At 30.3% G+C, this 27,180-nt stretch overlaps 2 protein-coding genes across 3 annotated transcripts in view; both read left to right on the plus strand.

Annotated features, from left to right (window-relative positions):
* The window catches only part of LOC148311920 (serine protease inhibitor 77Ba-like), an 8,538-nt gene extending 3,026 nt beyond the window's left edge, over positions 1-5,512 (plus strand). The window contains exons 5-8 of the mRNA XM_088278209.1: positions 896-1,113; positions 1,781-1,981; positions 2,275-2,410; positions 5,286-5,512. Coding sequence (XP_088134335.1) covers positions 896-1,113; positions 1,781-1,981; positions 2,275-2,410; positions 5,286-5,413 — 683 coding nt within the window. The 3' untranslated portion in view covers positions 5,414-5,512. The remainder of the gene's footprint in view (positions 1-895; positions 1,114-1,780; positions 1,982-2,274; positions 2,411-5,285) is intronic.
* Positions 5,513-9,091: 3,579 nt separating this feature from the next.
* On the plus strand, positions 9,092-26,565 carry LOC148311921 (serine protease inhibitor 77Ba-like). 2 transcript variants are annotated; one of them, XM_088278207.1, is made up of 9 exons: positions 9,092-9,358; positions 13,942-14,057; positions 14,734-14,988; positions 15,760-15,907; positions 18,528-18,745; positions 20,877-20,948; positions 24,196-24,402; positions 25,294-25,435; positions 26,334-26,565. In XM_088278207.1, the coding sequence occupies exons 1-9, from the start codon at positions 9,346-9,348 to the stop codon at positions 26,462-26,464; spliced, it is 1,302 nt and encodes a 433-aa protein (XP_088134333.1). In that variant the 5' UTR covers positions 9,092-9,345; the 3' UTR covers positions 26,465-26,565. The 2 variants fall into 2 exon arrangements, with proteins under 2 accessions (XP_088134333.1, XP_088134334.1); XM_088278208.1 differs by lacking the exon at positions 20,877-20,948.
* The last annotated feature ends 615 nt before the right edge of the window (positions 26,566-27,180 follow it).

Genomic DNA, 27,180 nt, shown 5'->3' on the forward strand with positions numbered 1-27,180 from the left:
TAAATACTATTAATCAGTCTTGATAAAAAGCGGTTAGCTTTGAAACCGGTAGACATTATAATTAAGTTAAAAAAACATATTTAAAGTGATTTTAAAACAAAGTTACATTTTAATTATAGAACAATATTGCTTCGGAAATTTCCATTATAATATTTAACAGATAAATGTCTAAAGATTGGTTCTGTATCTTGGAAGTGAAACAATAAATCATCCAAGATTATTGATCATATCGCTTACAGTAAAAAATGCGTAAATAAATACACTGTGATATTATCAGAATCTTCTTCTTTTTTTTCTTCAACCATCTCTCCACTGCTGTGTAGGTCTCTTCGTGTTTTCCATGCTTCCCTTTTTTAACCCTTAAGAGAACGTATTTCGATTGCATTCAGTCTATTTTCATTCTTCTACTATGCTCACTTTACTCCCGAACACCTTTGTATAAAATGAAGAGTATATTTACGATTTATTTATTTTTATTTTTAATTTAAGTTTTACTTGGTAAATACCACTATTTCTTAAAATCGACTGGGACACATGTTTAGATGCATTCCGCATCATTTTCAAACACCGTATGTGAATAATAATAAAATTGGGAATAACTGATTTCCAATTTTAGAGTTGGGTCCTTGGGACGTTGAAGGTTGAAGAGGGGAGCTGTTTCTTATTTTTATTTATTTATTTAATTTTTATTATTATTTCTTATCAGTGGGAACATAAATAATAGGGGGGAGCTTTTAGTCATTGTCATCTTGTTAATTATGGGTTAATTGTTATTTATATTGTAAAACTTAAATTAAAAATGAATAGATTTTACCACAAAGTGACTGCCGAATCAAGTAATGAAATTATTTCTTTGTAATATTTTTATTTATTATTTAACATATATATTTTACAGAAGACTTGAATGGTGCGCAAATTATTGCGCTAAGCGCCTTATTTTTCCGAGGTTCGTGGAAAATACCATTTGATAATTCGAGAACTAGGCGCGCTCCATTCTACAACGACAAGAATAAAAAAATCGGTGAAGTGAATATGATGTACCAACGATCTACATTTTTTTATGCCAACCTGGAAAAATTTAAATCTCACGTGATAGAACTGCCTTATGGAAGAGTAAGGAGAATCTTATTTTTTTATTTAAAATTTACTTGGTAATTATTACTATTAACACATTTCGGAAGGGTGTTATTTACGCCTGCGGACCGCTGGTGACGGAATTCGATAATAATGTACTCATAGGTAAGACCTTAATAAAGAGATTGGTAATGGTTAATATAAAAATAATAAATATGTAATTCCTTCTTTTCTGACTTTGAAATAAGGCCGGCGCAGAACGTAAAATTACCCTTCTCGTCCTTAAGCATCAAGCGTCCGAACGGGTAGAAATACCTTTCCCGTCCATAGTGTTTTAATGAACGATGATAAAAGTGTCTGCTTGCTCTTTGCCGTCGTATAATGTCTTCGACATTACAAATTATCCTTTTTATTATATATATATATATATATATATATATATATATATATATATATATATATATATATATATATATATATATATATTTATATATATGTATATATATATATATATATATATATATATATATATATATATATATATATATATATATATATATATATATATATATATATATAACACCTACGATGGGTCGTAGAGCGAGGTTCGTTGTGTGAGTTGGATAATAGACGAACGGAAAGTTCGTTATGCGAGGGATCACTCTATATCCTTTAAATAAACATTAAAGAATGTTTTTTTTTCAAGGAAAATCGTTGTTCAATGGTTGTGATTTTACCTCATAAGGGAGTAACTCTTCTGGATGTAATACACCAATTTACTTTGGTTCCTGTCAAAAACATATTTGAATCATTGAAACAAGCTACTGAAAATGATGTTCGAGTGGATGTATACATGCCGAGGTTCAGCGTCACCTCTGATTTGGTGGTAAATAAAATTTTGATCGAAGTAAGTAAAAACCAATCATATAAAAAATATTATACGTACCCCAACTTGAGATAACGCATTTATCGTTTTTAAAGAAGATGGACGTCTGAGCATCCCAGGGTAGTAAGAATAAGGAAGGTAAATGTAAAAAAACACATCACAAATATCCAAACCATTGATACAAAAAAATGTTTCTTTAATTTTGTGATCGGCGGGAATCACTCCAGCGACGCCAGTTTTGCAGTCGAGCGTCTACCCAACTAGGCCACGGCGCCTATGTATTTATTTGATCTATTTATGAATTTATTTTCCAGATGGGTATCTACGAGTTGTTTGACCCTTCAAATGCAAATCTCAACGGGATGTTCCCTGTGGCGAACATTGGCTTGTCTAGATTTATTCACAAAGTAAAGTTTGAGGTCACAGAAGATGGAATACCGGGAGCTGAAGGTATTCAATATATATATATATATATATATATATATATATATATATATATATATATATATATATATATATATATATATATATATATATATATATATATATATATATATATATATATATATATATATATATATATATATATATATATATATATATATATATATATGTATATACATATATATATATATATATATATATATATAAATATATATATATATATATATATATATATATATATATATATATATATATATATATATATATATATATATATATATATATAACAAATAACCGATTTTCGAATATTTTGCATATTTTCGGAATAACCAAGAAATGTACTATATCCCAGTAAAAGCGGCATATTTTTAACTTAATATTAACCCTCTACAGGGCAGAAAGTGTTGCATTTTGAAGAAAAAGTATTAACTAATTATTTTTTTAAATATACCGTAAAGTGGGTATACATTGCACCAAAATACTGCATTTTTTCAAAAAATTGTCTATTCAGATCAGGTTTTTTACTTTTTCTGAGGTTTCAACTATTGCAATGTAATAACACATATACCTGTAACATGTCTGATACATTTTTAAATTTTTATCTATTTTGCCTGTATTTTTTTTTTATATTTATATTTTGGTGCAAAGTATCCCCGGGTAAAGTACAACTTTGCACCATGATATTTTCTCTACACTTTTCGTACTAGAATCCCAATTGATGCAAAGTAAAGGCTATCCTACAAGTTTCGTTGCACCTTATGAAGGGTTTTGGCTCACAGTTCGCTAAAAGCAGATTATAATATTGTATAATTATGGAAAAATAAGACACTTGATAGAAATTTAAAAAAAAATATATTGAAAAATCTAACAAAAATGATCTTTTTTCCAATACTGAAGGTTCAAAATTATATAAAATAAAAGGTGGATATTTAAACATATCGTACTACATAGGTAATAGGAATTAAAATTAAATTAGGTCTAAATATAGTCAAGTTCCGGGACGGTAAAGAAACCTCTTTTGGATTGCATTTTCGGTTCTTTTATGGAACCCACTACATCCTTCCAAGAATATTGAAGAAAGTCATCCTTCATCGGCCACATCCACGATTTGAGACTCTCCTGCATGGATTTAAAAGCTCTGTCTTTCTTTATTTCAAAAATCTGTCCCGGAAATTGTTCTCCTTCATAATGAAATACAACATATTCTCCCACCTTCTTTTTTACTGGTCCTAATGAAACGGAAGAACAAATACGATAACTGGTTTCAGTCATCGTTTTTGTTCTTCTCCCTCTTCCTCAAAGCTTCCGTGTGAACTATTATCAGTTTATGCTAAATATGCTGGAAGTTTCGATGCGGAAGATGGGATCATTGATGTAGTTGGTTCAGGTAGCATTTGTGTCTCGTCAACGTTCATTTCGACATTTGGATCGTGAGCAATGCTCTTACCTGGTTCTATCGGTATCGTTTTCCTGCGTTTTAAGACTGAATTCTTTGGGTTGAATCTTTTTTCTTCCAAAAACTGTTGAAAACTCTGGCGCACGTCATCGTCATACGCTTTTAATGGCAACCGATTAAGCAACTGACTAGTTTTAGCAACAGTCAAGGTTTTATGTCTTTGCAAAAATGATCTTATCAATTCAGAGCCTGGTACGTTGTTCTTTAATATTCGTATTCTTCTGCCAAATCTATTCAAATAGGCTATAAGAATGTAGCGAATGTAAAAACACTCACTGGGAAACCGTACTCACTCATGTCTACTATGCAGTTTACGAAGGATTGCTCTTCGCCCTTGTCACATATCGGAGGTCCTTTGAGCTTATAGTTAATCGTCCTTCTGGGGATTTTCTTCAGCCTTTCTTTGACTGATTGTACCATTTCGAATGGCCTCCAAACACTGCTCCACTCTCTTCGGTGTAAAATCGCAGTATCGTCTGGCATAAGGCCGCTGTTTGTGTGTTCTTGAGGTTTTTGAAAAAAATATACCATCAGGAATTAAGTAAGTACACAAAACCTATAGATATTTAGCAAAAATGTCAAGTTGTATTAGCCGTTTTAAGACTTTTCATCAAATTAATTAACTATGGCCTTTTGTGGATACTTTGCACCTGGTGCAATGTTACCCCAAAAGTGGTCAATACAAGTCAGTTCTTAAAAAAATATTATTTTTACATAAACTTGACAACGTAACTAAAAAATACAGCATTTGAGAAAAGCAGGGCTTACCTACCTACGATTAAGAGACCACTCACTTGTTGTAACTTGTTTCAGTATACTGATTACATTGGATTTTTTCGGACACAATTTTCAGACAGAAAACTTTCTTTACATTCGGACAGGAAAAACGCATTGAAGCAATAGCGACCGACTGTTACTTCTATAAAACAAAAAGTAGATTGAAGTGCCATCTATCAGAAACAAAAGAAAGTAGAATGAAAAATGACATGTATCAGGGATGACCAGCTCCACAATTTCTTTACAGAAGGTGGTGCAAAGTATCACCCATGGTGCAAAGTAAACCCACTTTACGGTACTAAATATTTTTTAAAATTGGAGAAAAAACCTTCAGGTTTTACCTAAAAAGATCTGTTGCCCAGTAAAAAGTTCAATAAGTGGCTTGATATATATATTTTTATACATTTTAGTATATTCTTAAACTTTAAAAATGATCTCCTGAAAAATCAAGTTTTTTGACATATGACGTTGTTGAAAGGAGTGAGCGAAATGTCAAATATGATTGACGTACGACACCATTTGCACAAATTATAAAATTTTTCGATAGGGTCATTAATTTTTCGCCACCCTGTAAATGCACATACATTAATTCTTCGCCTTTGTTGGGATATGAATGACATTCTTATAAACATTGTATTTGTCTTTCAGTGGATGACTTATTGGACAGGATTATAACGCCACAGGTTATTGTCAACCGGCCGTTTTTATATCTGGTGATTGAAAAGTCTACCAACATGATTCTCCTAGCAGGATCATATGTAAAACCATCACTCTGATGATATACGAACACATTTTGTTAATTTTACTTATAAAATAATATTATTTTGCATATATTATGTTTATTAAAAAAATATATTTCATATCGAATTCACAAACGTGTTTATATATTTTCTTCTATGGTTTCAATCTTGTAGATTGGTTTGCAGCAACATACACGGGTCTACCAAACAATAAAATGACTCGACTGCAATCAGTGTTAAACGCAGCAGCGAGACTAATTTTTGGAATTTCTAAATTCAGTCACATCACCCCACTACTTCACAAACTCCACTGGTTACGCTTTCCCGAAAGGGTTGAGTATAAACTCTGCCTACTCATGTATAAATCAATACACAATATGGCTCCAGAGTATCTTAAGGAGCTGTGTATTCCAGATGAATTGGTTGATAGACGTCTCACGCTTCGATCGGCTACAACATCTGCAATGGGCAGGGTTATCTTACCAGCTCGCAACCAACGCACTAAATTTGGCGAGCGTGCTTTTGCTGTTGCAGGACCGACGGCGTGGAATGCTCTTCCACCAATGGTTAGAAATAGTGAGAGTGAGATGATCTTTAGAAAAAGACTAAAAACACATTTGTTTGCTAAATCATTTCCACCATAATATTTTCCCCAATTCATTCACAGTGAAGCGCCCTTGAGGTATTTTTTTACGAAAATGGCGCTATATAAGTTATCCAATTTTATTATTATTACTATTATTAACAAATGACACCTCCTTGGCCATTCTGGTCTATTATGGGCCACCCTCTTCAGCGCCTCGCTCGTTGAACAGAAATATAAATTACTCATCGGGAATATTATATTTTTTAAATACTTTTATTTTCATATTATTTTTTGACATCTCATCAAAGATGAAGACGAATATGGAAGTCTGGGCATTTACAGGGCTGACGACCGTCATAGGCTGGTTTAAGTGATCACTTTACATACGTGTAACATTCACCAATTCTACCCATTATTTACAACCACAGTACTCAAATTCTTGGAAGTTCTATTTATTATATGAACAATTTTGAAACATTATTCTTGGATCACTAGAACTTTACTAGAGACATCTATTGGTTGTGATAACCCAGATTTTGTGAACAAGTATTTAGACACACTCAAAAGTTTTTTTTTTTAATAATTTGATTTCATTTTCTAAACATTTCTACTTACAGTTCTCTCCAATAAAGAGTCTGAGCTCCTGTGCTTGGAGATGGAATTACTTATAGTTTGTTGGTAATACAATTTATTTTTATTGAAATTATTACTACAATTTTTCGTATTTCTTCTTTTTTTTCTTTCGTAGATTAACATGTTAGCATAAAATTAATTAAATTTATTTTTTAGCATTTAAAGTCTTAAATTTTTTTATGTCTGTAGGAAGGTTAAAAATATTTAATGTTATATTGGAATTATTTAGTATTATAAATAATACAATGAAATGGATATTTTCTAGCGTTTCGAATGTACGAGTATGTGATTATAATTCGGACCTTACATACAAATAAAAAAGTTTCTGCTCAATAAAAAGCTTCTGTCATCTCACCAATAGATGTCTCTCGCGAAATTCCAGTGATCCAAGCGCTATATTTCGAAATTGAACCACAAATATAGAAGTTTCAACAATTTGAGTATTGTGGTTGTCAATCGTGGGTAGAATTGGTGAATGTTACACGTTTTGTAAAGTGAACACTTAAACAAGCCTATGACGGTCGTAAATGTCCATACTAACATATTATTCTTCTTCATCTATGTTGAGATGGTAAAAAAAATCATTTGAAGATATCACTTGTACGTGTTTACATTTCCAGTGACGATATTATGATACATACGACATAATTACGCGTATCTGTGGATTTTCCCAGTTACCAATTTACTTTTATGTAAATATTTAATTAAGTCTCATGAAGGCCAGAGTTCAATTCATAAAATTCATACGATTAGATGGAATTCATAGTGATACGAACGCATTACTGAAAATCTAACTGAATTTTTCATTCTGATATTAATCCGCGACAGGCGCCGTGGCGTAGTTGGGAACACGGAAACTGGCGTCGCGGGTTCGATTCCCGCCAATTGCAAAATAAATTCAAGAAAGATTTATCTTCAATTGGTCTGGGTGTTTGAGATGCATTTTCACATTTACCTTCTTTATCCTTACTATCCTACACGCAGACAAGCCTCTAAAAATAGAGACTTGTTTCCTTTAAAAAATATATTACTACTACTATGAAAGTATAATATATTGCCTTGTTAAAAATGACTTACTGCATTTATGTTTATTTTCTTGCCAAGCAAAAGTGACTTAAATAGCCCTCCTGAACATTTTACGTTTTGTAAGTTGGTCACTTTCTCCTGTACGACTACGATACATATATATATATATATATATATATATATATATATATATATATATATATATATATATATATATATATATATATATATATATATATATATATATATATATATATATATATATATGTATATATATATATATATATATATATATATATATATATATATATATATATATATATATATATATATATATATATATTTATATATATTTATAAATATAAACATGCTTTGTACGACCGCTTAAGGCGTTTAAGCAAATGAACGCTTGATGCAAACACGTTTTCTACAAATAAGATAGGCACTCACAAAGTTGTCCTCGAACTGTGATTGGCTAGCAAAGTATTTAAAAATATTTAAATAAATCTGAAATAATTGTAGGTTAAAATAAACGTTAAAAATTATTACTATTTGGTATCATTATAATTACAAAATGACGATAAGTATCTATTTTTCTATAAGAGTGCATTTGCTAAGGATTAATATCGAATTGAACATACGAAAAAATTACATTTCTTATTCTAGTTCTAATTTTAAGGACTAAGGACATTTACTAGGACATGTCCTTTGAATGCCACCTGAGAGCATTACCCCTAATGTCTCTTCTTCCAACACCGAGGATTCCATCGCCCCGGAAGACCGCTGATGACCATTCACCGACTATACTCAGCGGGACTTCGGAATGCCGACTGATCTGAGAGGACACCAAGGAGATGGAGACAGAGTGACTTGGAGACGTCTCGTGTTGGCTATATGCCTCACCTAGGGAGCGAACATGGAAAAATTAGAAGAAGAAGAATTCTAATTAACAAATAAAATTTAAAAATTTTCTACTTTTATTTTTTTTAAATTTTATTCATTTAAAAATAAGAAATTAATTGTTGGAACTTTTATTTTTAAGTCGGTTTTCAATTCGTATGATCAGGAAGTAAATCTTACCGAAAAATAGGTCGTTAAAAAAGAAAGTTAAATTTACCGACATGGTACATATCTGCGTAGATAACGCTCGTGTAATGAACGCCATGCACTAAAATCCTATTTCCAAGGACTTCTGTTGATCCGTATTGTCAGGAAGTCAATATTACCAAAAAAATAAATGCTGAATGGTAATTATTCGTTTTTTACCCAAACAAAGTAAAATAAATTTACCCACTTGTATTGTCTTGTTGATATAAAGTTCTTAATTCCAGTTACAGGCACTAAGCGAAAAGGATCAATCTTAAAGTTGTTTTGATTGGGTTCATGTAACTGCTCGGAGGACCCCATTGATAAAAACTTTGATATTAACTGGACGGAGAATCCGGCTGTCATGACGCCATTCAGTATTCAGTACACCAATCACTGCCGCTCGCAGACGTCCACGGTCGGCGATAATGGCTACTGTGTGATTGTGAAACAGACCTTAACATCAAACAAACATTTTGTTTTCTCTCCTCATCGCAGAATCGTGACAATAAATAATTTAATCTTAAAACAAAAAAAGTGATTAAACTCATATTTATGATAATTATTTTAGACTTTTTTTAAGTGCTGTGATTTTGTTTTCCGGTTGTGTTGTATTCTATTTTGAAGTTATTACAAAATGGCTTGTGCAAGTAAGTATAATTTTAAGTCCTTTCCTTAATTTTTTAAAACATGATGCACGTTTTTCAGTAAAAAATAAATAAGATTTACCATTGTAATATTTCATCATTATCGTAAAAAATATTGTAAACTTCGCAGTGGAATTCGCTTTTTTTACGAATCGGTAGTTATTTTATTTAACCCACAATTTGACCTATGATAAAAAAATAAGAGAACGAATCTTAATCTACAAGCGCTCGTTTTGTTTTTGCGGTAGATATTTGACGTTTCATAATACTTTGTTTATGATACAAAAAAATAAAATGAAAATAATAATCAGTGCCTTCTATACCGAAAACAAGTTGTGACCTTAATTTAGCAACATCTTGTCAGCTGTTATTTGTAAACCGGTTTATAAACTTTTCAGTACAAAAGTAAAGCCGTATCTACGCAGTATAGATAACATTAAATTTAAATTTCTATTTTTAATAATTTTATCATTTTAAAACCGGCAGTATTTTTAGGAAGATGTAGTTAACAAAATACTCACAACGAATGTTAGTTACAACATTTTGAGTGTTTCCACAAATTACTAAAAAAAAACTTTAAAACTTGTTCACAAATCTGGATTATCTCCAGTTGGGAGTTATTTTTCTAATCTAAATTAAAAAAGTGACCCCTAATTGGAGATTATCCAGATTTGTGAACATGTATTTGGACACACTAATAATGTCTTAAATGAATTAACCGGTCAAATTAAAAGCTGCATTGAAAAATCATGTATTGAAGCGTTTCTCAAGTATGCGAATATATAATCCAGGATTCGGACCTCAGGAACAAATTGAATGAGTCTCCGCTTAATAAAAGCTTACTTTACCCCGCCAAAGATGGCTATTGTGAATTCGTGCATACTATGTTACGAGTTTGTTCGATATATCTAAAAGTTTCAAAATATTATATTATTGTGTTGTCAATCACGGGTAGAATTGGTAAATGTTTCACGTGTATAAAGTGATCACTTGACAAAGCCTATGACGGTCGTACGCCCTGTAAATGCTCATACTTCCATATTTATCTTCATCTTTGTTGAGGTGTGAAAAAATATTGAATGCTAGTTTTTTAAAATTATAATAAAGTAAATTTTAAGTTGTATATTCAACGTAGTTAAAGCGTAATTTTCCTATTAGAATTCACGCCATGGACAATTTGTTATGTTGTAATATGTATCGTTACTCATCTGGCAACGTATTCGCTGTACATATATCACCGCCTAGAACAGAGCCATGTATTATTTTTACTATTTATTTTATATCATAATTTTTTTAAATTTATTTTTATTTATAAAAATAACACTATTTCTGTATTTCTTGCTTGCTAAGTTCGCATTTCTTTACTCTGTAGAACGCAGAATATGCAGCAAATTGGGGTTAATTTAAAATATCTGTAGGTTTTAATGGAAAACAATTTTTTTCATGAATATTCTTTAAATAACTTAGAAAACAATTAAATTTTACGCATATTTAAGACCTTATTGATATCCGTATACATATTTATATAAATAAATGCTTGTATATTTTACATTTTTGACATCTCAACTAACAATAAAGAAGAATATGGTAACGGTACAGGGCTAACGACCTGTTATGCGCTGGTTAACTGATCACTTTACACACGTGTAAAATTCACCATTCTACCCATGATACCACACTGATCAAATTTTGGAAGTCATAGATATAGGATCCATCTTATGACGTTTCATCATTGAGTTCACAACACCTGTCTACGATTGGATTAAGAAAGCTTTCATTTATCAGACCCTTTTATGTGTACGTAAAATCCGAACCCATTATTATTTTACATACTGAGAAATGCCTTAAATTTTATTTTCAATTTTATTAGGTTTATATATAAATTTTATTAGGTTAATATTAGGTTAAAATAGATAAAAACAATAAAAAACGCATGTAAAAAGAACTCCACCGAAAATACACATATATATATTTATCATGATCATTTAAATGAATGTATATAGAATATGTATTTATATGGATGTATATAGTTAGCAAATAAATGTTTCAATAAAAAAAATCGAGAAAAAAGTGAATAAATTTTCATAAAAAAGAAAATATGTTGTGTAAACTTAAACTAAAAACTAGTATAAAGCAAATAAGCAAATACGTTTTGTCGAAAAACTTTAAAGTAATGTTTTAATGTAAATGACCAAAGTGGAAAACCCAGTGAGGTACCTACAAACAAGTATTCAAGCGTTGCTCGCAGCTAATCGTATAATGCCTGTCGCATCTGGAATTCCCCAACATCCAGTTGTGTAGCTATGTGGAAGTAACAAACATTCATAAATTAACGAATAATTACGTACAAGATCATCTTGCAACGACTTTTGCAGAATAAATATTACATTAGAACATTTTTCCATGTACGTAATAGTACAGTAAAGTGACCGTCCTTCAAAATTGACAGCTCTCTGTTAGATTCCTTTGAAGCCGAAATGGTAAATGCTACTCGTATTATACAGGTTTTTTTACTTTAAATCGGACGCTATACAAACCAAATTGGATGCCTTACAAATCAAATTAGACGTTTAAAAATCAAAATGGACTTCTTACAAAACAAGTTGGAGGTTATATTGTATTTTATAAAAAAGTAAGAATTATAAAAATATATTCAAAGTAGTTTAGAAAATCTTTTATCCGCCTCCGTAGTGTAATGGTCAGCACGCTCGGCTACCGTTCTGGAGGTCCCGGGTTCGATTCCCAACGGGGGTAAAATAAATATAAGTGATTTTTTCACTATCATATTTATTCAATATTACCCTGGACTGGTACCTGAAGCGGAGGGCTGATCACCTTTCCTTCATGTGTAAAAGATCAAGATAACACTGCGTTTATATGACGCGGTGCCCTATGCACCATTGGGGTGCGGATAAGGGTTTTATTATTATTAATAGAAAATCTTGTCTCATAACTTCTGTACACATCGCGCTTACAGACTATGAGAGCGCGCCGCGCAGGCTTGCCATCTTGACGACTAACGCACATGTTAGTCTTAAGAATAAAAGGTGTGGGCAGGTTTTCACACTGACGGTATATGCGGTAATACTTTTTTTAATACATAAAATTTAAGATACACAAATACAAGCTGAATGTTGCGATCTATTTCAGATCCACCGACTTCCATTTTTCACTTATGAATAGCTCTTTTATACTAAGTTAATTTTTTTAGTGACTATTGTTTGTTGTGTGATAATGTGAGTAGATTGTAAAACTTTATTGCATAAAAATCAAAGTTCTTTTGACTAAAAGAGGTATGTGTTGGATTTTGTTTGATGCGTTTCTGTGTTATGAATCTTGTAGTTCTATGCACGCTACTGTTAAGTGTGTTAATTGTGATATGCATGTGACCGCTTTTCCATTTCTTTCTATTTTTATTATAAAAAATGTACAAGTCCTTTCTATGCATATATTTAAACAAATAATGCAAAATAATAATATAAAATAATATTTTATTTATTGTTTCGGCATTAACTTTGTGGTAAGACATGTTACAATGATTAAAGAAAACACTTCGTTTTTTACCACTTGAGTTTTATTATAGACTACATGTTTTAGAAGTTAAACTTCCATCATTCATATTAGTTAATTATTCATTTATTTAGTTATTATACAGACCTGAATGATGGAAGTTTAACTTCTGAAACATGTAGTCTATAATAAAACTCAAGTGGTAAAAAACGAAGTGTTTTCTTTAATCATATAAAATAATAATAATAATAACAAAATAATAACAAAAAAATAAAAAAGAGACCCATTTCCTCTTACAAAATTTCGAAGTACAATAACACTTCCCCTAATGACGTCATAATGTCGCTCACTCCATTAAAGAACGTCATAAATCAAAAAACTTGATTTTTCAGGAGAACGTTATATTTCAAAATATAACACAAAATATTAAAAATAAATATCAAGCCTTTTATTGAACTTTTTACTGTGCAACAGATCTTTTTAGGTAAAACCTGAAGATTTTTTCTCCATTTGAAAAATATTTAGTATATTTAAAAAAATAATTAAACAATACCTTTTCTTCAAAATGCAAAAACAACTTTTTCTGCCCTGTAGCGGGTAAATATTAAGTTAAAAATATGCCTCTTTTGCTGGGATATAGTACATTTTCTGAGCATTCCGAAAACATGTACAACTGAAAATTGAGAATTTTAGATTTATGACGTTCTTGAAAGGAGTGAGCGATGTGTGATGAAAATATTATGTTATTTAATTATATATTTGGACCAGTTTAACATAATGTATGCATATTCACGTACTATAATAATATGTATAGCAATAAAAACATAAGTAAATTGCAAAAATAAGTACTTCCTCACCTTGAAAGTGAGGAAGGTGAGAAGTATGATTATTCAAAACACGAAAAAAAGTTGTCGGTGAAGACGAGGGTGTCAGTTTTTTTCCCATTCCCTATCGCTTTACACAATTTTTCCTCAATGATATTAAAATATATTTTTTGACACTAGCACAGATTCTTGCTATAGGCTTGACATAATAATTTGTTTATATCAAATATAACTCTGACCTCTTTTTTTCAGGAATTTTTGTTGCAATAGCATGTTTGATGTTTATGTGCTCCTGTGAGGCTCAAACTACCCCCGATCTAAAATCCTACACCAAAGGGATTGAATCATTTTCCTATACTCTTCTACTTGTAAGTAAAAAATATTTTCATATCAGAAGTTTTTTAATCTAAAGGCAGAAGTTATGAAGCATTTTTCGTTTTATATTGCGATACGTTATAGCACGTTATACGAGTATCAGCCACTTAGGCGATTTCCCTAGACTACTTAATCTAATGAGTTCGTTCTAAAAAAATCCGTTCGACAAAATGGAATTGGTTCTTGTGAAAAAAGACAGATTTTTGTGGCGTTCTATTTTCTTTACCTACCCCTGCGGGAAGGCGGTGTAATGGTTAGTTAGTTAGTCAATAAAAACAGATATCATTTTATGAATGTTTTTTTTTTAAATGGGAGTTGCATTTATTATTTACCTTGCTTATTTTATACAAGATTTATAGATCATTAACTGAATTTTCGTTTCTTCTTGCTAAAAAAAGTTTTATTTTAATCTGTGTTGGGAACAGGAGGAATAATCTAGTGTAGGCCAATCGGGAACTTCTCAGCATTTGCTCATTGCTGGGAAGAAACCGTAAATCTCCTCAGGAGAAGCCGGACTGTTGACTGTTGTCAACAGACCCTCTGTTCCACTAGAAGAGGGTGCGGCATTTTGTGTCCTAGCTTGGTTTATGGTACCAATATCCCCAATTTATGACTGGAAATATTTACATGTTTGATGAAAATATTATTGCATTTTATTGAATTTTTTAGAAATGTGCCTTGGAAGCGAGAGATTCAAATGTAATAGTGAGTCCGTTCTCCGTCTGGTCCATGATGGCGGTCCTCTACGAAGGGTCTGGGGGATACACACGAGCAGAACTCTTGGCTGCATTGGGGTATTATCAAACCAAGCAAAAACATGAACCGAAATTTCTATTTGGTACGCTACTTCCCAAGTTCCTGGTTAAAACCGAAACTGTCGATTTGGAAACGACAAATGCGCTTTTCTGCGATGAACGAGCCCAGGTAAAAATTACCCAATTTTACCTAACTGTTTTTGTAAAACTAAGTATTTTGACATTCTGCAGGTAAAAGTTACCTTATTTAAAAAAAAAATTGTAATACTCTCCTAGTCATTCGTCATTCACTTTGTGTAATACCACTTAAAAAACCTACTAACGACTAAGTTTTCAGGTCAGTTATAGACTTAAGTGAAATTGCTGTGGTGATATATTTAAATGTAACAAAAATGACGATTTTTGTAATTTAATATACTTTAAAATGAGATACACAAAAGATAAAAGAACCACAGTGGGAATATTCTCAGAAGCAGACGCGAAGTAAAATTTAATTGTTTATTTATTATGAGTAGATCTTTATTAATTGCTTCACTTATACACAACATTTTGAGTGTGTCTAAATACTTGTGGGTACCTTCTTTACAAATTTACAAAAAATTATAAAAATATAGTGAAATGTATTAAAAATAAATATCAAGCCACTTATTGAACTGTTTACTGTGCAACAGATCTTTTTAGGTAAAACATGAAAGTTTTTCCTCCATTTGAAAAATATTTAGTATATTTAAAAAAAAATTAAACAATACCTTTTCTTCCATATGCAAAAACAACACTTTTTGCCCTGTAGCGGGTACATATTAAGTTAAAAATATGCTGGTTTTTCTGAGATACATTTTCTGGGCATTCCGAAAACACGCACAACTGAAAATTTACGATTTTTGACATATGACGTTGTTGAAAGGAGTGAGTGATATGCATAAAAACATTATTTTTTCAGATAAAAAATACGTATGAAAATATCATAAAAAATACTTATCAAACGTCAGTTACTAAATTAAACTTTGCGAGACCCGATTCAGCAGCGTATATCAATTCATACGTTAATCGGCAGACCAGAGGAAAAATCCACGAAATCGTTAAACCATGTAAGTATTCCACTAAAAACATATGTGACAAAATTAAGATATTAAATACTATTTGATATCTCAATGTAGATGAAAAAAAAATATAGAAGTCTGGGCTTACGACCGTCATAGGCTGGTTTAGGTAAACACGAGTAACATTCACTAATTCTACCCATGATTTACAACCACACTACTTAAATTCTTGGAAGTTCTATATCCATGATCCAATTTCGAAAACACAGTCTTGAATCACTAGAACTTTGCATTAAGCATAAAATCTTTCAATTGTATGTGAAGCCCGAATCCTGGATTATAATCACATACAAATGCCTGAAAATATCATTTTCTTTTTATTATTTTTTGCTTATAATTTGACCAGTTAATTTTTGAGTATGTTCTAATTCTGCCCATTATTGAACATATATATTGCGTTAATTTATTTAACGGTCAAGATAATACTGCATATAAACGATGCAGTTCCCTATGCACCATTGAGTGCGGATAAGGGTTAGAAGAAAGAGGAACGACCGAGTTGCTGGTTTGTCGGGATTGAATGAATAAAGAAAGACATTTTTTAAAAAAATATTGTAGAATGTTTTTGGCTTTTCTCAAATAATAGAGGTTAAGGATAATTTAACAGCACTCAAAGTAAATAAAAAAAATACAAACTAGGAATGTCGATCACTACAAATACTTTGAAATATTTTCAGTTATGAGAATAATAATTCTCAATTGTCATTGAGTTCCAACACAGTCTCTATTTTTTATAAACTTCATTTGCTGTTTCGCAAAATTAATATTGTGTAACGTAAAGTAAATCTTTTCAATGAATTTAGCGTAAGAATGAGTCATTCATATATTTCAACGAATTAAGTAGTAAACAGTCGTAAAAGTACTTCAAAGAATATAGATTAGTAAACAGTCACACATATAATTTATTCTTTTTAAATTACATGTGTCAGAATTGATTCAGAAATGTAAAGCTGTGTTTAAACAGTCCTAAAACGATATTTCATTTTAATTCTCAATTATACATTTATATTTTTAACAATCTTCGAGAAATACTCAAGTTTGGCAGTCAAGTTACTTAGTTTTAGCTAGTAATTTAGCACTTCCATTAGTCTTTTTTTTATTTTTTGAAGTCTTAGTTAGTATTTTAGCAGTGCTATAAGTATTTGTTTATCTTTTGAAGTCAAAGTTAGTATTTTGGCTGTCCTATCGGAGTCCGTGTTTATTTTTTGAAGTCTTAGTTAGTACTTAAGCACTCCTATTAGTCTTTGTTAATTCTTGAAGTCTAAGTTAGTATTTTGGCTGTCCTATTAGAGTCCTTGTTTATTCTTTAAAGTCTTAGTTAGTACTTAAGCACTCTTATTAGTCTTTGTTAATTCTCGAAGTCCAAGTTAGTATTTTAGCAGTCCTATCTGAGTCTTCATTTTCGGCAGTTTTGTCGCTAAGTTTATTTGTAGGAGTCTTCGTATTTTTGTTTTACCTTTCTTCTTCTCCATATTTATACCTAATGGTGCATAGGGAACTGTATTGCATTGACGTAATGTTATCTTGATAGTTAATTCCATGTCGGTCTTACGCTTCTTGTACCAGTCCAGGGTGGTATTTATTTAATGTGAGAGTAATATCACTCATATTTATTTTGAACTCCCTGGGAATCAAGCCTCTAGACGGTAGACAAACGCGCTTACCACTACACTACGGAGGTAGATATTTGTGTATACGATTTAGCTATCCATTAATTATGTTTAATTTCAGAAGTCTTGTGCTATCATTTAGCAGTTGCCAAATTAATATTTACCAGTCCTTGTGCTTACGTTTTGGCAAAATTATTTTAATTTTTTAGCAGACTTTGTCTTAATGTTTTAGCAGTCTTATTGGAATGCATATTTTTGGCCATCTTTGTAATTAAGTCTTGGCAGAAATGTGATAATTTTTATTTTACTAGACTTTGTGACAATGTTTTTTTGGCAGTCCTATTAGAATTCAAATTTTAAAGCAGTCCTTGTGTTTACGTTTTAGTAACCTATTACTATCAACATTTTGAGTGAGTCCAAATACAAGAATCACACTGTAAATGCCCAGACTTCCATATTTTTCTTCATCTATGTTGAGATGGTTTTGGGGGGGGGGGTTAAAAGTTGCAAAGAGGAGCATGGAGCGAATTATGTTTGGAATAACATTAAGAGACAAAAAAGGAACGATTGGATCCGACGCCAGACACATGTCTGTGACGTGGTAGAGCGAATTGCTTGGCTGAAGTGGAAATGGGCCGGTCACATAGCCAGAATGACCGACGACAGATGAACGTAACGCGTTCTGGTGTGGAGACCGAGGAACCAGAGGCCTCAAGGACGTCCACCGATGAGATGGGTGGACGACATCAGGAAGTTTGCTGGAAGACAGTGGATGGGGACGGCGCAGGATCGGGAGGAGTGAGGCGGAAGGGGGAGGCCTTTGTCCAGCAGTGGACCTCAACGGGCTGATATGATGATGTTGAGATGTTGAAAAAAAATACCTCTCACTGTGTTTTAGAATTTCTTGTATTTATGATTTGGAAGGCCTTTTACTTTGTAATTGTATATGGAAGTATATATATTTTTATTGTTATCTAATTGTTTTTTTTCAATTTCAGTCGATCTAAGAGATGCCCAGATGATTCTCACAAATGCCATATTCTTCCGAGGCCAATGGACCTTGCCTTTCAACACTTCGGAGACTGTGCTCTCTCCATTCTACAATGAAAAAAATCAAGTTGTCGGACAGGTCAACATGATGTTCCAACGATCAGCATTACCATATGTAAATATGTTGATTTTCAAATCACATGTTGTGGAACTGCCATATGGAAAAGTGAGTATTTATTATTAAATTATTAAGTATATTATTTCGATTTAAAAACAAAAATGAATTACTTGTTTGTTAAAAGTAGTCTTTTATTAAAAAAAGTAAGACTACTTTTCAGTTTATCAATACGAATACGATTAATTTCATTAATAGATTCGGCTGTTACTTTGTGGTAATGTCCATCCATTCGTTTGAAAATGCTATAACTAGCCGAAACAATTATCACAAATATTGTTTATTTTTATTGTTTTTTTTAACAACAAAATACAACTTATTAGACTTGAAATGTCCGCCTCCGTAGTGTAATGGTCAGCACGCTCGGCTACCGTTCTGGAGGTCCCGGGTTCGATTCCCAAGGGGGGTAAAATAAATATAAGTGATTTTTTCACTGTAATATTTATTCAATATTACCATGGACTGGTACCTGAAGCGGAGGGCTGATCACCTTTCCTTCATGTGTAAACGATCAAGATAACACTGCGTTAATATGACACAGTGCCCTATGCACCATTGGGGTGCGGATAAGGGTTTTATTATTATTATTATTATTAGACTTGAAAAATCAGTGTTTGATTTTAACATTTAATATATAAATTAAAATGGAGTTCTACAAATTAAATGCCAAATCTTTAAAAAATATATATCCATCCATTTTTAATTACAGTTTAACTTGAAAATACCACTATTTCTAGAATCTATTGTGACACGTGCTTCGATGTATTTCGCATCATTTTACGTTCTGCAGCATTCCGCATTATTTTCCGCTTCCGGTGTTTGAAAATAATGCGGAATGTATCAAAATACGTGTCACAATATTTTTTTTTAAAAAGTGGTACTTACCAAGCAAAACTTAAACTAAAAATGAACATTAGTTTTGAAAACTACAGATGTTCTCATCAACAGGTAAAAATACTAATTGTTTATGTTTCAACTAGTTGGTGAAAACATGGTCGCGTTTTAATAAACTAAATTAATTAATTAAAAAGTGGTCTTTCAGAATTGTATTATTTAATTTGTAAATCATCATGTCATTCCACAAAGTTAATGCCAATTCAATAAAAAATATAATTTTCTATTTTGCTTCTTTCATAGTGTACTGGAATTTCCAGATTCGAATTCTAAAGAATTCGAAAAAAAGTGTGTGTTTTTTTTTTAATTTCCATTAATTTAATACCACCATTGACACCATTTGTATCTAAAGCGCAAGACCACATGAACATCATTAACTTTATAAAATAAAACAACTTTGTTTTTGACCACTTTTTCATTGGTACATTTTTTCTCCAACCGGTCTCACTATGGTATTCAACTCATGGTATGTAAACTATGTACATGTTTAACTCTGATGATGATAAGGTTCTTGTCGAAACCGGTTGGAAAAAAATGTACCAAAAAAAAAGTGGTTAAAAACAACGTTGTTTTATTTTATAAAGTTTATAAAATGTACCACAAAGTCTCTGCGAAGAACATTCAAGAAAACATGAAAATCTTTTAAAAAATCATGCAATATGGATGTTCAATAATGGACAGAATGGTGAACGTTACACAAGTATATAAAGTGATAATTTAAGCTAGCCAAATGAAAAGAAAAAAATATGCCATGTGATGCTCAGGTATCACCTTCTTTCGTATAAAAACGATAGATGCTTCATCTTAAGATGAGACACCTATAACAAAGATTAAATTTACAATACATTTTTTTGTAAGACTTGTTTAAATAATTGTGATATTTTTTTTTACACAACACATAAAAATAATTATAATTTTATTTATTTGTACGGTACAATTTTTTGTAACATTTGTATAAATAATTATTAAATCTACTCTGATTTGATATTGTGTGATATTTTTTTACACAAAACATAATAATTTTTCACGTAATTTTTTATACAAATTTTTTTTTTGTAAATTTTGTATAAATAATTATAAAATCTACACGTTGTCGATCTGATATTGTGTGATATTTTTTTAAACACAATAAATGAAAAAAATATTTATTATATTTTTTATACAATACAATGTTTTTTGTAAAATTTGAATAAATAATTATTAAATCAACAGCATGTCGATTTAATATTGTGTCTTATTTTTTTGCACAATTTATGAATATAATGTTAACTTTATTTTTTATACACAGGCTGGTTGTATAAATTATGTGGACGATCCAACTTATTGTCCTTCGCGATCAGGAAATAGAAATGATCAACAGGTGAACTAAAATATTTTGTTGATCATCCTTGTATCTGAACAATAACCAAGTTCATAATGGCTTTATTAACACTCAATAATAATGAACACTGAACTCCCCATTAACACGGTAAATACGATCTACAACATTTTGAGTATGTACAAATACTTGTTCACAAATCTGGATAATCTCCAATTAGAAGTTTTTTTTTCATCTCACCATAGATGCCTCTAGTGAAATTCTATTCATTTAAGCAATATGTTTCAAATTTGAACAATATATTTATAAATTATAAAAGTTCTAAGAATTTGAATACTGTGCTTGTCAATCATGGGTAGAATTAGTGAATGTTACACGTGTGTAAAGTGATCATTTAAACCAGCCTATGACGGCCGTAAGCCCCGTAAGTGCCCAAACTTCCATATTCTTCTTTATCTTTGTTGAGATGTCAAAAAATAATATAAAAATATGATCTACGCTACTGGGTATTCCGTGTAAAACAAAAAGTATAGTAAAAAAGAAAAAAAAGCTGGATATGTTTCTCTGGATATCTATTGTAATAAATGTACTTTTGGGTATGCAAAATATAAAATTAGATTTTTAATTTAAGTTTTACTTGGTAAATACCACTATTTATAGTGGTAATCACCAAGTAAAACTTAAGTTGAAATTGGATACATATTACGACAATGTGGCTGCCGAATAAATAATTGAAATTATAAACTTAAAACATAATCTTTTCCACTTAACTTAAAAAAAAAGGTCGAAATATAGATTTCAATTACTCAATTTAAAAAAAAAATAGTTTAATTTTTTTTTTAAAACAAAATTGTATGCTTAATTCTGCAGCATCTTGAATTTGTTAGTATACTGCACAAATTTAGTTAAAAAATGTCAAATGTGATGTACGACGTACGACGCCATTTGCAAAAATTACAACATCTTCCTATAGGGTGGTTTATTTTGCGGCACCCTGTACATTCGAGGGATGTAGGAAATTCCAAATTACTGTTATGCGTTGTTAAATAAATGTTCGATTTATTTCTATTTTTTTTTCACCGTGTTATTTAGAAATCATGTAAAATAGTGTTGGAAGGGAGTTCAGTGTAATTATAACGTCTAATTCCTTGTGTTAATTAAAAAATCATTTTAATGTACTTCTAAATATATTATACTCTACTGAATGCTGTCGGGGTTTCTTCATATACTGAATTAAAAGACAGTCGTCTTTTTTGATCATTATTAATCATATCTAAGTATTCTTTGTTTTTATATAATAATTCAAGCACTTTTCTTTATATCTGCGTCTGAATTTAAATAAATATATATAAACAATTTATCAGCTTATTTTGGCTCGCTGATTATTGTCTGCGATCTTATCTTTACGATTATTCTTAAATATTATATAAATAGGAGATTTTCAGTACCAAGATCTTCGTGAAGTCGAATTTGTTAAGTTCTCATTTATAAATATAAAACACAACCTTCAAAGCATTGAACTGGAGCCTCGAACAGATTTTTTGTTAGCTGCTATAATCTTATATGGATTTAAAGTCTTATAAAATGCATTAATTTAAAATATGTCAAAAGGTGAGGAACGGTCAAGAGTAGATGTCTCTTTGGTTTGAGTAAATATAGATTATAGACCATTACACCTCCGTAGTGTAATGGTCAGCACGCTCGGCTACTGTTCTAGAGGTCTCGGGTTCGATTCCCAAGGGGGGTAAAATAAATATAAGTGATTTTTTCACTGTAATATTTATTCAATATTACCCTGGACTGGTACCTGAGGCGGAGGGCTGATCACCTTTCCTTCATGTGTAAACGATCAAGATAACACTGCGTTTATATGACTCAGTGCCCTATTCACCATTGGGTGAGGATAAGGGTTTAAAAAAATGTATATATAGATCCCATTTTCAAAATATTCAGAAAAGCTCCCATTGAAGCTTTTTTATTTTAACTTAATTTCAACAAAAGTTTTTCCTGTATACATTTATATTTATTTTAGTAAAACTAAATTAATATTTCTGGACAAAAATATTTATTTCAAATTATATTTATTCCTGCTTACATATTGTATTTTACCAGCAACATAGTTAATGTAATCATAATATTTCTCTATTTTCTTTATATATTTTTCTCTTATGTAATTAGTCTGATCTGCCATGTAAAAATACAGTATTTACGAAACGTGAAAAAAAGATATACATATTTAAAATCCTCTGAATTCATCCATAATTCGTTTTAATAAATACAATGGTTGCATTTTATCATTTGGCAAACGAAACATGTTCTTTACACCTCATTTTCCATATTAACATTTTTTATATTCACATAATTACTGTATTTTTATTTCATAAAGCAGTATTGTAATTTAAAGTTTTTTTTTATTTGACGGGGCATTGTTATATACATATAGTTTCTTGATATTGTGTAATATAAAGGTATGTATTTTCAACAATTTATATCTTTACTGATTCAAATAATGATATTATAATTATTAATTAAATTCTTTAGGTTCTGGTAAATTAACTGACAATTTATTTCAATTCTAGTACATTTTTATACTATCTTGTGTCAAATAATGGATTTATTATTTTCATCTGTTAGTTCTCAAAATAATTCATAATCACATTCAGAAAGTCAAAAAAGTGGTCTTAATAAGTGTTATATTTTTATATTGAAATCATGATGAATTCCACAAAGTTAGTCTCATATTAAAAATAACAATAATACAAAGTTATCTACACTGTTGTATTATATGAACTTATTATTATATTAACTTCTATATGGAATCCAAGCTCTGGTCCTAATGAGGTGAGTGCTGATTTTTGGGATATTTTCCCAACTTTTTAAGATAATAAAAAACTTTTGACTATAATAATCGTTACGATGGCAAACAAACGTTTTTATTTATTAAATGTCAAAATCAAGGACTGATTTTTTGAGTCTACTAAGTTGAATTTTATTGTTTGAAAACACATAAAAAACAAGTTATGTGACAATTGTTTAGGCGAAACAATGGTTGCAAAAAAATTATGTGCTTTTTAATAACAAAATACAACTTAGACTGGAAAAATCCGTGTTAGATTCTAACATTTAATATATAAATTAAAATCTAGTTCTACAAATTACACGCCAAATCTATAGACGAATGTTTTACCCAAAAATTAAGTGTATTTCATGAACGGTTAAGTAGTTAAGAAAGCGTGTTTGATTAAAATAAAACGCAAGATCAATATTTTATACTTGATTTGTTTTACAGGAGAACAGATTGTCCATGGTGGTTGTTTTGCCTCACGTAGGAGTGACCCTCAACGAAGTTATCCACGAATTCCCAAAAGTTCCTGTAGAAAAGATTTTTGAGTCATTAAAAGAAGCTGCCGAGGTATACGAAGATGATGAAGTAGATGTATATCTGCCGAGGTTCAGCGTCTCATCCGATATTGTGATGAATAGAGTCTTGACTGAGGTAAGTAAAAATCACTGAAAAATTAGAGTAGGGTGATTAACCTTTCCAGGAGTACAATAATTGATGACATTCTTTGGTGAGTGGGTTTTTTTACTTTAAATTTGAATTTAAAAAAAATAAAAACCTTGTATTATGAAGATAAAAATTGTGTTAAAATAATTTAAACAAAAAATAATGTCCGCCTCCGTAGTGTAATGATCAGCACGCTGGGCTACCGTTCTGGAGGTCCCGGGTTCGTTCCCAGGGGGGGTAAATTAAATATGAGTGATTTTTTTACTGTAATATTTATTCAATATTACCCTGGACTGGTACCTGAAGCGGAGGGCTGATCACCTTTCCTTCATGTGTAAACGATCAAGATAACACTGCGTTTATATGACGCAGTGCCCTATGCACCATTGGGGTGCGGATAAGGGTTTTATTATCTTTAGGTTTTATTTTATGACAAAGTAAATACAAATATCCACAGATGTCATTACTATAGAAATTACATCAACTGACAGATAGACTTCGACGTTCATTAATGTTCGATACTTCTTTGAGGAAAATTTGCACCAACGTTCATTTATGTCCACACTCCCGGAAAAATTTAGTCATTTTTAATGTAAGTTGTACTTGGTAAATACCAAGATTTCTTCAAATCTATTGTGACACATGTTTCGATGAATTCCGCATCATTTTCAAAACCCATGTGTGATTTCTAAATATCTCTAAATTAGGTCCTAGGGACGTTGAAGGTTAAACAACTTAAGCAAAAGTTTGAAAAACTAGATAAGGCACGGAGGGTAAAAATCAGTACCAACTTTTTATTCACGAATTTTTTGTAACATATCGGGATTTCCGAATCAGATGAATATTTTGATCTATCGAAAACTTAACTTTCCTTTTAAGATGGGCATCTATGAGCTGTTTGATCCGCAACACGCAAATCTCACTGAGATGTCCCCAACGAGGAACCTCCATCTCTCTAAAGTCATCCACAAAGCCCAGATTGAGGTCACAGAGGAAGGTACAGTTGCGTCTGCGATCACAGGTAACCATAATTTATTATTTTTATTTCTTTTCTTAATTTTCAAAGCAACAAATAAAATATTCTTGTAATATTATATAAAGACAATATTCATAAAATTATCGATTTAAGCTTATGAATATGATCTCAGATCATATATATATATATATATATTGTATATATATATATATATATATATATATATATATATATATATATATATATATATATATATATATAATTATATATATACATATATATATATATAATTATATATAATTATATATATGTATATAAATATATATATATATATATATATATATATATATATATATATATATATATATATATATATATATATATATATATATATATATATATATATATATATATATATATATATATATATATATATATATATATATATATATATATATATATATATATATATATATATATATATATATATATATATATATATATATATATATATATATATATATATATATATATATATATATATATATATATATATATATATATATATATATATATATATTTATATATATATATTCGATATGAGATCAAAATCACAAGCTAAAATCAATAATTTTATAAATATTGTCCATATATAATATTATCTACAAGATTTTTTAAAAATCTTATTTTGAGGGAGATCATTGAATTACTATAGAATAATAGTGATATAATAAAAAATAAAGGCATTTATCCGAGATCCAAGATTATCCCTGCCTTTACCTTTAATATTATAGTTTTGAATATTATTCTTTTTATGTATTAATTTTATTTAATATTAATACTATTTAATATTCAATATTATAGTCTTGAATATATAAAAAAAAAACTTATGTGCGTATATGTATTTAAATTATTTCTATGTATGCGTTTATTTATTTTTTAGCTGGAGAGCTCAGTAACAGGAACACCCCGCCTAAGTTTATGGCCAACAAACCATTCCTTTATCTCATCATTGAAAAGTCGACCAACGTTATCCTCTTCGGTGGAACATACGTCAAACCAGCCCTCTTTTGATCCAATAAATTTAAAAAACCACAGAGAATTATTTTTACACAAAATGAAACTATTGTACCCACTTAATAAATAAAATAAATTTTGTACACAGGATAATTTAATACGGTGTTTTATTTTATTTTACAATAATCTAAAAATCCATTAATTCTACAATTGTGGAGGTCCTCACCAAAAAGTTACATTTCCAATATTGCACAAAAAATCTTTGAATGCAAATCTATTCTGTTTGCTGTATTCTATCGAAATATTAACTAAAATTGCGATAAAACGTGATCAATCCCGTGTTAAACCAGTATGAAATCATTAAATCGCACCAAAATGTAACGTTTTACAAGCTAGAATTCCTGATAACTTAAAATCATTTATAATGGAAATAAAACGCTTTGGTGAGGACCTCCACAATTTATATTGTAATTCTAAGGTCCCAATATTTGTGAAGATTTAATTTAATAAATTTTCATGAGTTATCTTGGTTGTGTTTAAACAATATTTTTTTGGTTTTTTCAAATGATTTTTACTTAAATGTAGAAAAAAAAATCAAATACTCAATGTCTGTATTAAGGTATGGATATAACTTGGTTATTATTATTTTCAATCATTTTCAAGGGCTGCAATCTTTGTAGCTAATGATTGGTTTGCTTCTTTTATGATTAGTCTCACCCTCCATCCTACGCTTGTCTCTTCAACTCGGCGTATACTACAACGCGTGGAGATAA

The sequence above is a fragment of the Brachycentrus maculatus genome, unplaced genomic scaffold (assembly GCF_059751285.1).
Source record: "Brachycentrus maculatus isolate JH-2025_06_01 unplaced genomic scaffold, ASM5975128v1 h1tg000055l, whole genome shotgun sequence".
NCBI classification, from domain to species: domain Eukaryota; kingdom Metazoa; phylum Arthropoda; class Insecta; order Trichoptera; family Brachycentridae; genus Brachycentrus; species Brachycentrus maculatus.